The 14,770-nt window shown below is 37.9% G+C and overlaps 1 protein-coding gene across 4 annotated transcripts in view; it reads left to right on the forward strand.

The window, feature by feature from the left end:
- The window catches only part of LOC135696665 (acyl-coenzyme A amino acid N-acyltransferase 1), a 31,120-nt gene that overhangs the window by 10,397 nt on the left and 5,953 nt on the right, over positions 1–14,770 (forward strand). For 2 of the 4 annotated variants that reach the window (XM_089113765.1, XM_089113762.1), the window contains one exon: positions 8,797–14,770. The exons of 1 other annotated variant lie outside the window; for it this stretch is intronic. In XM_089113765.1, the coding sequence (XP_088969891.1) occupies positions 8,797–9,551 (755 nt within the window). In that variant the 3' untranslated portion in view covers positions 9,552–14,770. Of the gene's footprint in view, positions 1–643; positions 8,292–8,796 lie in introns of all 4 variants that reach the window. One more of the 4 variants, XM_089113764.1, reaches the window with a different exon arrangement.

Genomic DNA, 14,770 nt, shown 5'->3' on the forward strand with positions numbered 1-14,770 from the left:
TTTTCAGTTCTTTCAAGAGGAAAATCTCATTTAAATAAAATTTTTAGCAGGTTTAAATGATGAAGTAAAATTTTGCCATACATTCAAAAAATAGATATATCAAAGAATAAGGAAAAAGTTTAATGACAAGTGTTTAATCTAATACAAATATAAAAGTTAGAAAATGTAATTTGAAAACTCCCCCAGTTGTAAATGGCAGGGATGGAATTAAAAGATCAGTGCAATCTTGTTTCCATAATGGTCCCCCCATAGGTATCTTTGAATGAAAAGTTTTTACAAAAGAAAAGAAAAACAATATAAATTGCTCAACAGCTGAGAGTAATGCAGAATTCCTATATTGTTCAAAAAAGATTACTTGAAAGGGCATATATTCATAGTTTGCAGTACAAGAAGTTTATGTAGGTGATTTAAATCAATAAAGAGTGTTACAATTAGGTATCTGGTTTAACACCGCTTTTTGGTGCCATTTGTTTTAAAAAAGCACTTGGCAAAATTATATTAGTGGAATGAGTTAACATTTGAGTTGATTTTAGTGCTACAAACTGATTATTATGACTGATCATTACAGTATATGATCCAGGAAAAGCTGAGAATTCATATCATATTTGGACATCTGGTGCATATATGTTTTATTTTTCTACAGGAAACTACTTCTGAGATTGACACATTTTGCTGAAAATGAGTACTCATATGCAATTTGCTTCTGTTGTCCCAACATTTGTAGCTATTTTCTAATTACATTCTTTGGCTTAACATCAATCACTGAAACAGCTCATCTTAGAGATTACCAGATGTAAATTTGTAACTTTCAACAATGAAAATAATGAGTGGATATTTCATCAAATATATTAAATGGGTTGGGTTGACTGGGACAAAAAACATCAAACATCAAAACTTTGAAATAAGCCCCCCTACCTTGGATAAGCCCCCCACCTCGGATAAGCTCCCCCACCTCGAATAAGCCCCCCCCCCCTCGAATAAGCCCCCACCCAAAATTCATTTTTGCAAGTAAGCCCCCAGGGGCTTATTCGAGGATTTACGGTAAGCTCAAAATTGAAGCTTCTTGAAATAAAAAGGGTACTTCTTAATGGTAAAATCGAGGGGGCATCTGAAATCAGATGCTTTGTATCACAGTTTAGTTGAAAGGCTGAACTATTCTCTGAGATGCTGTATTGTCATTTTGAGCACTTTGTGAAAACTGAACATGGCAATTAATTTGAAGTTGTCTGAGGGAATTTTCATTTGCAAAATGATTGACATCCTGCTCCTCATTCACATTTTGTTCCAAAATTCAAGTTTGGCTCAAGCCACTTGCTGCTCTAGCCAATCACAATCACATATCAGTGCTTCCTGTTGACCCTGATAAGATTACCCAAATATGGCGTGGCACATGTCACAGGCCAGTGTCTTTGCATGGCTGTTTTCATCAAATGTTTATTTATGCTTAGATTCCCTATAATTTGACTCTTTGTCAAATTTCAATTCGCAACTGGCAACTCGCAACTCGTAAATTATCATATCTCCAAAGGCGATAATTGTCATGGTGGTAAGAGAAGTAAGGAGCGAATAACTCTGATGATGGCTCGGAAAAGCTACCTCTGCTAGCTATTGGTAAATCAGCTAAGCCACGTTGCTTCAAGAATTTAAGACATCTTCCAGTTGAGTACAAATCCAACAGAAAAGCATGGATGACATCTGCTATATTTATAGAATGGGTCCTGAACCTCGACAGAAAATTTTAAAAGGAAGGAATAGAGGTGCTTCTTATTGTCGACAATTGAAGTGCACACGACCAACACATTGCCACAAAACTCAAGTCAATCTAATTGGAGTATTTGCCCCCAAACTGTACCAGCCGACTACAGCCATATGACATGGGCATCATCAAAAACCTTAAAGTTTTCTATCGCAAGCGCCTACTGTCAAAACTCATCAGAGCAATTGAAGAAAAAAACTCAGATGACTTCACTGTGAATGTTTTGGAGTGCTTGCGCTGGTCAAAGTCAGTCTGGGAGAATAGGTTCACCCAAAAAACGATTGCCAACTGCTTTAAAAAGGCAGGTTTTCAAAAGGAACTAAGTGGAGGCCAAGATGAATCTGAGACGGCAGATACACAGGAAACGAATCTGGGTAATCTTTTTCAGCACCTTGCCGATCCAGTATTTCAGTGCCTATGACAACCATATCGTAAATGACTTCACGGACCTCTCCAATTTTGAGCAGCTCTGAGATTGCAAAAGAAATTAAAGATCAAAGACAATCTCCGCCAACTGAAGATGGCACTGATCCAGTTTCTTCAGCTATTGATGGGGCGAATGCCGTTCAACTTTTACAACGGTTTTTCGAGTTTTCGGATTTGCCTAATGCAGATGAAGCATTGAAGATGCTGAGCAAAATTGATGCTGAAATCAACAATATTTGGGTAAGAAAACTATCCAGAAACGCGTTACAGACTTTTTCAAACCATGTAACCTCTAGCTAATAGTTTTCTTGAAAGTATGGATGATAAATAGTTAATTTGTTTGTAACTTGGTTTTTTAGTCGAATTCTTCTAAACCCCGGTTATAACGGACTTCGGATATAACTTTCTAAATCCACCGGTCCCTTAAAGTACGTTATAACCGGATTATCAAACAAGGAAATATTATGAAAAGCCACGTGAACGCAACCGTAAAGAAAATTTGGCCCACTACAGCTCCTGTTTTTTCACACTCGATGAGTACCCCTTAATTATCTACTCTTTAGAAACATGTACTCAATCTCTAGTAATTATAACGATTTCTTCTTAAAAACATCGGAAGAGTGGATTTCGCTTAGTTTTAGCTTTGCACGAACTTTATTTTACCTTTATTTCTTGCTATCTCTTGCATCTAAGACTGTAAGGGACTAGAAATAAACGCATTACTGTAGTATGAAGAATCGATTAAACAACTGAATTTACTGGTTGTTATATTAGGGCTCTTGGCGGTTAGTAGAACCAAAGAAGATGTCCTAAAATTCAAAGTTCAAAAATCCTCCAAGTTAATTGTCTCTCCCAGGCATGTCTATAACTGGCCCCTTCAGATTGTACCCTCCACGCAGAAGACTTCAGACTATCAGTTTTTATACATGTGTGTTTTTCGAGTTTCTTTAGTTGTTCCCCAAAGCAAGTTGAGCAAAACAAAGATTCATTTCTCATCCAGTGTCCTTAGATTCCCATTAAAAGCGCCAAAGGATCGCCACAGTTCCAAAGAGAATCAATTCCCTATTTTTACCTAAGTACGGGGCACTTTGGCTATTCCTGAACATATTCTTAATACATTTTCAATATTTTTATCTGCAAAGTTTGGTTTTGAAGACTCAGTCCATTTTTTATGTGAGTCGGTCCAATGTGTCCTGACATCTCCTTAAAAACTTTCTACTTTGGGGGTAGAATGGAACATTTGACAATTTCGAAATACTTCGCTTTGGTAATTTGAAATATGAATTAATTGTAAGATATCATCATGAATTATGAGATAATGTTGTCCCCTCTTATAGGGCCTCGCAAAAGGTCACGAGATATCAAAAGCCATCTACTTTGAAAAGGGGGATAAAAAGGTCTTATTTGTCAACAAAGTGAGTGAGACAACCTTTAATTGCTCGCATTAGACGAAAAATTTGAATATTCACCGAAAGAGCACCCACATATGGCTAAAAATCCTCGTTTTTTAAATAAAACGTTGTTCAAAATTGCATTTTACAGTAGCTCAGACTCAGCTTGTTCTCAATTTGTTCTTAACTCTCAGCTTGTTCTTAATTTGTTTGTTCTTAACTTTTGGCCAGTTTTAAGGCTCGTGTTCTTATAAAATAGTTTTGAAAAAAGAAGAATGCATGCCAATAAGGGGCTTTTGGTAGCAAAAAAGCCCTAAATTTTAAGAAAGTGCCTTCTAGCCCCGGACCAAAGTTTTTCATAGAGAATGTATAGGAATGTGCAGCAATTAAATCATGAATGAATTGTTGCCTGAAGTAGCTTCTTATTTGTGTCAATGGTTAATTGCTCGTCACCATATAAAATGAATTTGAGTAAAACTTCATTTGAAAGAGACGAAAAACCACGAGGGAGCCATATTGCGTTCACACTATTGAGAAGATCAGATTTAGGCCAGTTATACGAATGACAGAGCAGCAGGAAATGCTCCGTGTCCTCTACCCCATCATTTGCGGGACACAAAGGGTTGAATGTATCTCTAAAGTTATGCCTAAATTTATGATAATTTAGTTTGCTCAGTCCTACCCGTAACTGAGTAAGAATATATAGACCTTTTGGATCATGAATACCGTATACTAGTTAAGGAGTGGGTCGGATAAGTTTCGATAATTTTGTTTGAAAAATATTTAGTGAGGGTGATAACCTAATCTCTGGGTCAAGCGTGTTCCATTCAGAGAAAAAGTCCGGATAAAAACTGTTCTTGAATCTTGTTGTTCTTGCCCTTACCTGCCCAACTACATCTGCATTACGAAAAGAATACACAGCTTGTGGTAATTGTGGAATAGGGTATCTTGTGTAGTCAGGGGTAATATCGTTGACAATCTTGTAAAAAAGAACGAGGCGTCTGCTCCAACGTCATAGGCTTAGGGATTCCCAACCAAATTTGTCGTAAAGTTTTCACGAGATCTTCCTTTCCATGCTCCAGTCACTGCTAGTGCAGCAGAATATTGAACTGACTCAAGTTTTTCCATATGATTTTTCAGTGAGGTATCTTGACTGAAATCGCATTTTTTGGGTGGGATGTGGTAAATGACATCACCGATATCTAAGTGTGGCCGCACATACAATTTATACAAGACAATTTAGAATTGTCACGGAAACTGAGAAGAACTATTGTTTTACGTTTGATTGACAGTTAACATTTTAGGATGCTGAGTTGAATTAAGCTGCGCTTTTGTTGATTAGGGAGTAGATTTTAGCGTTGATGCTCGTATTGAGGAACGATGGGCCTAGCCAGACCCCTTTAGAAATAATTAAGACTATCTAGCCAGCCAATTTAGAAGCAAAGTGCTATTATTACGCACAAGAATCAAGCATGATGCCAAGATGTCTATGTTCATTCATTTTGATGACTGGGATGTCATTGATTAGAACTGGTGGATGATCGGCTGAAATCTTCTTTATTGAAAAGTCACCTCAACTGCTTGTTTAGTTGGATCGAGATTAAAATCATACGCCAATTATGTGCCCAGCTTTTGATAATGTCAAGATCATGATTCATGTCTGAAGCAGGCTGATCAGGATTATGAACAATGGTGAAGAGTGAGGTACATTTAAAGACTCATTGCTAACAATGGGCCTTTGCGAGCGTGGCGACGGTCCAAACAACGACATTAATTTTTTACAGATAAACCAAAATTGATTTTAGACAGTCTAAAAATGCATTATGGGATGCTTACGTAGCGCAATGGCTCATTGTTAGCAACGAGTCTTTAAGATTATCCCGTCAGGTTGTTGATGTACACAAGGAAGAAAAGTGGGCCTAAGATAGAGCCTTGAGGGACGCCGGCGGTGACTGAACCCCATTCAGACGTTTTACCATTCAAAACTGTGCGCTGTTTTCGATTTGCAAGGAAGTCTTTGATGAGTGAAAGTAAGTTTCCAGAAACACTACAACGATGAAGTTTTTAAATAAGTCTATACATGCCAAACCCTATCAAATGCTTTGGATATGTCAAGATAGACGGACCGAACTAGGGATGGATTGGTTTATCGTAGAGCCATTTGGACGAAAACCCGATTGATTTGGGTTTAGTAACTAATTAGCAGTTAGATGCTCGTAAAGGGTATCATAAATCATTTTCTCAAAAATTTTCCCGAAGATTGGAAGAAGGGATATCGGGCGATAATTTTGTTTTAAATTTTTACTGTTTTTTATGGACAGGGACGATATTGGCCATTTTCCAGATTTCTGGGAAAATGCCATTTTGGATACAACTTTCAAATATCATTTTTAGTGGAGCCACCAAAACATCATCACTAATCTTTATCATACGTACTGAGATTTCATCCCAACCATTTGTCTTGTTAGGGTTTAAAGAACGAATGATTTTTAGTATTTTCTCCTCGGAGATATGGATATTGACCAATGCAGGGGCATTACTTCTAGCAATGTTAGGAATTTCACTGCCTGTATCGATAGTAGTACACTGAAGAATGAAGTATTCATTAAAGATTTGTGCCTTTGTTTTAAAATCCAGCACAAAAATGTCATTTCCCAAAAAGGGGGTATTACCGGAATCTTAGCTTTATTCAGAACTTTGTTTATTAGTGACCAATAGGTTTTTGACCCAGTATCAGCATTCGAAAGGGTCATTGACCAATTTTCATAAAATAGTTATGATTTGCATCCTTGAGAAACCATGCGTTGGATTCCGATGAATTAATTGGGACTGACCATCCCATGAATCATTCTAAAAACTGTACGTAGATATTTTGTCTGCCTTGCGGAGACAATTCTCTTCGAAAACATTTGACTCGTGTAAGAGAACCCTATGACACCGTATAAAACTCCCGAATATTTCTCGGGATCCTATTTGTTTGTTGGCCCAGTGGGAAGTACGGCCCTGCTTACACGGCCATAGAAGTGCCAGTTATCCTACCTCTTTGGTATGGCCATTATTGTTTATATTTCCTCCCCCTCTCTTGTTTTAACTGACAGCAACGAATGACAGTAGCTTTTCCGATTTGATCCTCATCGCACCTCGACACGTTAAACTTTTAACGATTCATTGGCAGACTCAGACAAGTGAGAACCAAATCCCAGATTACAATGTTTCAAGGTTGGTCATGCAAATAACGAGAATGATTACCAGAAAATGAAATCATATGGACAGCAAAGGTTATTGGCTATTCCCTTGGAGCTTTCAGAATGTACTCTATCTTTTTATCTATGAATGTTTGTTTTTATACTGTCAGAAGCATTTTTATTTTTATTTTTTCTGACTCAGAGCTACACTCGTTTGTGCGTTTAACCCCTGCTAGTTTCGTCGATTTTCTATCAAATCATATGGAGAAAACAGGTTTTAGGCTAGCTCTTTATAGCATTCAGAGTGTACTTTATCTTTTAATGCATGAATGTTTAACTTTATATGGTTAGGAGATTTTGATTACTTTAATTTTGCTGGGACACTCTTTTATACGTTTCGTTCCTGTTAGTTTCGTCTACTTTCTTTAAAACCATATGGAGAGCAGAGATTTTTGGCTAGCTCTTTATAGCATGCAGATTGTTCTCTATCTTTCGATGTATTCATGTTTATCTTTATGGTGTCAGGAGCTTTTTAAATACTTTATTTTCCTTGGTACAATGCTACACTCTTTTGTACATTTTGCCCCTGCTAGTTTCGTCGACTTTCTTCAAATTTATATGGAGATCAAAGATTTTAGGATAGCCTTTCATAGCATTAAGAATGTCTTCTATCTTTTATTATGAATGTTTATCTTTATATGATAAGAAGCTTTTTGATTACTTTAATTTTGCTGGCACAAAGCTAGGTTTTAGGTGGTTTCAGTTCATTTCAGATGATTTCAGGTGCCAAGAAATTTGCGCATGCTCATATGGGAATTTCAAACCTCTTTTTTGCGTTTCTGTGAGGACGGTTATATTTTTGAAAACGCTCATGTTGTTGATGCATATTCATTTGAATTTTCAAACGGATAACAATAATTCCGTTCTTAAAAATATCCGAAACCGTGTGGCAGTGGGTCTAACGGCAAGTGATGGGTAATTCCTTACGTAGGGTCGATAAATTGAAAGTAAGAATGTTACCGACAATAATTGCACCGAAATGTCCAGTGCTCGTGGATCAAAGGATTCAGATTAAAGTGAAAAATTTGATCCCATTTCAAAGTGTAACCTTGCGAGTTGAGCTCAGTTCTGACAAATCGGAGCTTTTTGAATCATATGGACACTACATCGCAGACAGAGATGGCGAGCTGAATTTGTCACGAGATTCTTCTTTTGGAGGTACCTACAAAGGCATTGACAACATGGGTTTATTTTGGAGCATGTTAGCAGTACCAGGCCAACGAAAAGGGGCCAGGTTTATTGCAGGAGATGTCACTAAACCGATGGAATTTAGGGTTTTCTTGTTTGACAGGCACGTTATGTCTCAAGGGAATGCAGGTGACCCTAGGCAAGCCGTGGAAAAGCTTCCTGAGCCTCTAGCAAAAACGAAAATTTTACGAACATATCTGGCTGATCATGTGGAACGCAAGGAGATAAGTGTTGGCCGCATAAGGGGGACATTGTTTGCTCCTAAAGGACGCAGAAAATTACCAGGTATGTTTTCAATTTATTCTTTTGAAGTCAGGCCAATATATGCGATATTTTGACTGTCAATGCGCTGGGGTTTCTGTCAAATGCTAAGGAATATAGATTGGGTCGTCGCTAGCTTTTCTGCACATCCCGTCACATCCCATTTTCCGACAAAGTACTAGAGCTATCCTTTATTTGCCGCCACATCTAAAAACCTGATGACTAGACGAAGCAAAATGGCCTAAAAGTTTTTGTTTTTACAATAAAATATTCTTCCAAGGTGGTTTCACACCCCCTTCACCATACCCCCCTTTAGCAATGGTCCTGATTATTGTTGTGGACAATGATAGACCATAACATGGAATATAATGCTCCAAAGTTCAAATCATTTTGTCATATGGGTCCGTTTTTGGATTCTTTTATTTCCTCCTAAAGCCTTTGCTAACGGTGACTAGAAGAATGCTTCGATAAATCAGCCTGAGCGTTGGCCATGGCCATAAAAACTTTAATCTTTCTCTTCCCTCAACAGGTGTCATTGACATGTTTGGTGGTCATGGAGGTCTGATTGAGTCTAGGGCAGCCATTTTGGCATCTCATGGATTTGTCACCTTTGCATTGGCCTATTTTGGATACAAAGATCTGCCTAAAACCCTGAACAACATTGATTTGGAGTATTTCATCGAGGCTGTTAAATGGTTTGCAAGTCATGAAAGGGTTTATTCATCTGGCATTGGATATATAGGTTTTTCAGCTGGCGGTCAGATTGCTTTGAATGTTGGTGCAGAATGTTCCCTGGTGAGGGCCGTTGTTGGTATTTCTACGGCTGACATTTTGATAATTCCACTTAAATACAAGGGTAAAGTAAGGGGCTTAAATGGAGGATTCAAACCGGAACATGCCCATATAAATGAAAAGAATGAAGTTGTTTCTATAGACGTTGACAAACTGGACCCTGTTGAATTTCAAAACTGCAAGAATCCAGTTGAAAAAGTCGAAGGGAAGATCATGCTGGTCATAGGAGATGATGACATGTGTCCTAATTTGTCTGATGGTGCAAGGAGAATGCAGAGGAGGCTAAATGAACATGGCAGAGAGTCTGCAACTATTCTTCGTTATCCAGGCACCGGGCACTTAATCGAAGTTCCTTTTATGCCAATGTGTCGCATTTCCTACTACCCATATGATAAAGTTTATATGTTATGGGGAGGGAATGTAATCGAGCATTTTGCGGCACAGGAGCATGCATGGAAAGCTATAAAAAGATTTCTCTTGGAAAATGTATGAGATTCATCTTCTGAATTACAAACGTATCAATAAAACAGGAATTTTACAACTTGGGAAAGAAAAATTTAATTACCTACAGTTACTAGCTTCAAGAAAGAAATCTTAAAGAAAACAAATGATCGCATCAATCATATTCATTTACATATAAAGACCAAGGTTTTCCAGATGAAGACTAGTGTTTTTCAGATAAAGCTAGGGCTTTTCAAATAAAGGCTAGGTATTTTCAGATTAAGACCATGTATTGTTCATTGTTAATATAAGCGCTATCCACAAGTTACTCAAAATTTCATGAAAAGTTGCCTGTAGAATATAAAGAAGTTGCTTAAAAGTTGCCTGTTTTTTGAATAAACTCTTGCTTATTCTCGATTACTTTAAAGCTATTTATAGAATTGATTTTCAAAAAAAGCAAACAAATTGATTAAAGTATAATATTATTGAGACATAATATTTAAATATGTAAGAATGCATCAACATCAGACTCGTACAAAATTTATTCATTCAAAAACAAACTGTGTCATATGCATACAACTGCTTAACATTACAGATGCCTCCACTGCTTCCTTCAAAACAGCTTGCTGTTCATTTAAAATGCGCTTTTCATGCCCCTGAAAAGCTTTCTCAGCTGGTGTAGAATTTGATCGTACAACCCATACCTTCTTTCCTGCGCTTTTCCATCTATCAAGAGTGCTTGCATTGCATCACTCTCCCACCATCTCAACTTTTCATCCTCAGCTTGAGTTCATGTACCCTGGGCCGTAGCTACAATCTTGACAAAAAATAGCTGAGACTTGTTATCGAAAAGTGAAGTCAAATGTCTTATCTTTATATAACATGTCACACCCCCTTCCCTCCGACGTCAATACGGACAATAACTGGGGATGAACGCGGGCTAAACTACTCTGACTAATAACAACATTGATGCGGGTCGGGGGAGACGGGGGCTGTATAATTTGGAACTAGCTTAATTTTCTGCGAGTGTCTCAGCTTTTTGCCAGGACTGTAAGTTTACAGGAAGTTCTTCAGCAGATCCAGCAATAATATTATTACCATCATCATCCATGAAAGGGAAATTTTGAAACAGCTGCAAAGTGGGAGAATCTGAATCCGAGCCTGAAAAAGGCAAATAATTTTCAAAACTTTATGCATGACTTTGCGTGTGTTTATAGTTGATTCAAGGTCAAGTGGCAGTTGAGAGTTTTCAATTCAACATCTATTATAGTCATAGAGCTAGAGAACTTTAAATTTGCCTGCAGCCCAATGCCTGCACCCCCTCCCCCTCTCCCCCGCCCACCCTTCCAACGTTAGAAACAATTTAATTTGGCCTCGATTTGACTTTTCTTGTGAACACCACAATATGGCGGGAGTAATCAAGTTCGTGCAAATGATATTGGATGCGAATGCAATCTGGGCTTTAAGGATCCCTGTGTGAAGTAAGTTTATTAAGTTTTTAAATATCTACAACGGCCAATGAGGTGTATACACCTCATTGACAACGGCTCATTTTCTTTCTTGTCTACTAAAATTTGTCGTTGTTGTTTGTCGTAAATTAGTGTCGTTTTTTCTTCAAACTTCTAACTCCACAAATTAGGTACTTACATTTTTATTTTTTAGGATAGCATCCAGACGATCCAACCTAAGAATAGCAAATTCAAAACTTTTTAATAATTTCCCGTAAAAGACTCCTTTTCTTCCATCCTTAAAAATTGATTCTAGCTAAAAATGGCGAATATAGCCCAAAGAGTTTGGGGAAGGGGCTAGTAGGGGGCCAGCTTTAAGTCAGAGGGCCCAAAGTTATCTTTTCCTTTGTGTGTGGTTTAGTAAAATGTAAAGTTGTTCATAAGTTCAGAATACGAATTTATGTTTTTAGATAATTGTATCGGATAATCGGAGCCTTCTAACAAAGATATTACTTTCTTTGGAGTATATAAATGGAGCTTGGTGTGGGGCATACCCAGGGGCGTCGCGACCGGGGGTTGTAGGGGTGTCACACCCCCCTCCCCCCAATAGTATCTCAATAGGAAATTTCAGGTAAAACCCGCTCGGTGGAAGAAGCACTTTAGGTATTTTAGAGACCTTCATGTCACAAAATCAATAGAGGATCAAGCAAAGGTAGTTGCTCCGTTGGTTAAATATGATATTCCTTGATATGAATGAAGGTAAACAAACTAATGATTTGAAGCTTTGAAGATTTCTTGTTGGCACTAAATCGAAAAATCCAGGCCCTCTTTAGGTAAAATTGTGTCTTGTGTCCATTTCCCCTAAAGTTTTTCAGTAGAAGCGTCAACTGCAATTCACTATGAGCTCCAGATTTTTTTTAACATTCAAAAGGCATGCTAAGAAGGAAAGAGGGATCTAAATTGACAACCAGCGCTGCTTGTTACCTAGCTTCAGAGGTAACTGACAACATAGTATTTCTCAAGACCACGGCCTCAAGACAACATAGTATTTCATCTGCTGTTCAATTTGTTTGCAAAAAATATATTTTCAATAGGATTAGGAGGATTGCTTAAGTGAAATGTGCTTGAAAGAGTGCATTTTCCAGGGAACTAGAAGCATCAAAATTTTGAAAATTTCCTGCTCCTTCCGCGGCAACCATGGTGCCCCCTCGGGTAGTAACTATATGCAAAGGTTTGTGCACAGCAGCTGAAGAATTCAGGCAAAAATTTTTTAATCAAGTAAATTTGAAGTCGACACCCCCCCTCCCTACAAGGCTTGCCTCGTGACGCCCCTGGACCTACACAGTGTACCCCATACCAGGTGTAGTATCTTGAGATACTATTGAAAAAAAAGAGAATCAAATTTTGTTTAAACTTGCAGTAAAATCTTAATGTAGTTTGATGCGATGGTTATCATGCCTAGAGTCAAACTCATCAACAAACATTTCTAGATCTATTGAAATGAGGCAGGTCATTATTTTTGAAAACCTTTTGTCAAAAGAAGCATCACCTGCTTGCCAGACAACATTTACTGTTTCAGCAATAACCTCTTTAACCTGTGTCCATAGCAGTGTACTATTTTTTGTGAGAACCAATAAATTCAAGTTGAGGCTGACTATTTTTTGGAAAACCAGAGGCTGGATTGTCGTTAATTTGTGCTCAAATTAATAGGGTGTAAGCAGTGTGATTTTTAGCTTTTTCGCTCAAGGGAGGTGTTCAGGCCTCATTGGCCAACAAAGTGAGTGGGACAACCTTCATTTACCAAAAAGTTTGATTATTCATCAAAAAGCAATGTTTCATGTTACATTAATATTACGCTGTTTCAAGGTTGGCCACGCGAAGAACAAGGATGAGTTATGAATCTGTTCTTTACCCGGTAGATTCGGCATTTTTTATGTTTACTCTCCATACTCAGTAATAGACAAAAATGAAAAATCAATGATAGTCGATGGTATTTATGATTCTTTTCATTTTCATTTCGATTCGATCCTCTTCGCACCTCGACACGTTAAACTTTTAACGATTCATTGGCAGACTCAAACAAGTGAGAACCAAATCCCAGATTACAATGTTTCAAGGTTGGCCACGCGAATAAGGAGAATGATTACCAGAAAATGAAATCATATGGAAAGCAAAGGTTATTGGCTATTCCCTTGGAGCTTTCAGAATGTACTCTTTCTTTTTCTCTATGAATGTTTGTCTTTATACTGTCAGGAGCATTTTTATTTTTCTTTCTTTTCTGATCCAAAGCCACACTCTTCTCTTTGTCTCGCCCCTGCTAGTTTCAGGGAAAGCAGAGGCTTAAGGATAGCCCTTCATAGCATTCGGAGTGTACTCTATCTTTTAATTCATGAATCTTTATCTTTATATGGCCCCTGCTTTAAAGTTTTGCCTCTGCTAGTTTCATCGACTCTTTATCAAATCATATGGAGAGCAGAGGTTTAAGGCAAGCCCTTCATATCATTCAGAATGTACTCTATCTTTTAATGTATGAATGTTTTTGGTGGTTTCAGTTCATTTCAGATGATTTCAGGTGCCAAGAAATTTGCGCATGCTCATAGCGGAATTTCAAACGTCTTTTTTGCGTTTCTGTGAGGACGGTTATATTTTTGAAAACGCTCATGGTGTTGATGCATATTCATTTGAATTTCAAACGGATAACAGTAATTGCTTTCTCAAAAATATCCGAAACTGTGTGGATGTGGATTGGGTCTAACGGCAAGTGATAGGCAATCCTTTACGTAGGGTTGATAAATTGAAAGTAAGAATGTTACCGACAATAATTGCACCGAAATGTCCAGTGCTTGTGGATCAAAGGATTCAGATTAAAGTGAAAAATTTGAGCCCATTTCAAAGTGTAACCTTGCGAGTTGAGCTCAATTCTGATAAATCAGATCTTTTTGAATCATATGGACACTACATCGCAGACAAAGATGGTGAGCTGAATTTGTCACGAGATTCCTCTTTTGGAGGTACCTACAAAGGCATTGACAACATGGGTTTATTTTGGAGCATGTTAGCAGTACCAGGCCAACGAAAAGGGGCCAGGTTTATTGCAGGAGATGTTACTAAACCGATGGAATTTAGGGTTTTCTTGTTTGACAGGCACGTTATGTCTCAAGGGAATGCAGATAGCCCGAAGCAAGCCGTGGAAAAGCTTCCTGAGCCTCTAGCAAAGACGAAAATTTTACGAACATATCTGGCTGATCATGTGGAACGCAAGGAGATAAGTGTTGGCCGCATAAGGGGGACATTGTTTGCTCCTAAAGGACGCAGAAAATTACCAGGTATGTTTTCAATTTATTCTTTTGAAGTTAGGCCAATATATGCGATATTTTGACTGTTAATGCGCTGGAGTTTCTGTCAACTGCTAAGGAATATAGATTGGGTCGTCGCTAGCTTTTGTGCACATCCCATCACATCCCATTTACCGATAAATTACTAGAGCTATCATTTTTTCCGCCATATCTTAAAATTTGTTGACTAGACGGAGCAAAATGGCCTAAAAGTTTTTGTTTTTACAATAAAATGTTCTTCCAAGGGTGTTTCACACCCCCTCCACCATAACCCCCTTTAGCAATGGCCCTGATTATAGTTGTGGACAATGATACACCATAACATGGAATATAATGCTTCAAAGTTCAAATCATTTTGTCATATGGGTCCGTTTATGGATTTTTTAATGTCCTCCCAAAGCCTTTGCTAACGGTGACTAGAAGAATGCTTCGATATATCAGCCTGAGCGTTGGCCATGGCCATAAAAACTTTAATCTTTCTTTTCCC

The sequence above is a fragment of the Rhopilema esculentum genome, chromosome 18 (assembly GCF_057945365.1).
Source record: "Rhopilema esculentum isolate cy_ngs chromosome 18, ASM5794536v1, whole genome shotgun sequence".
Classification (NCBI taxonomy): Eukaryota; Metazoa; Cnidaria; class Scyphozoa; order Rhizostomeae; family Rhizostomatidae; genus Rhopilema; species Rhopilema esculentum.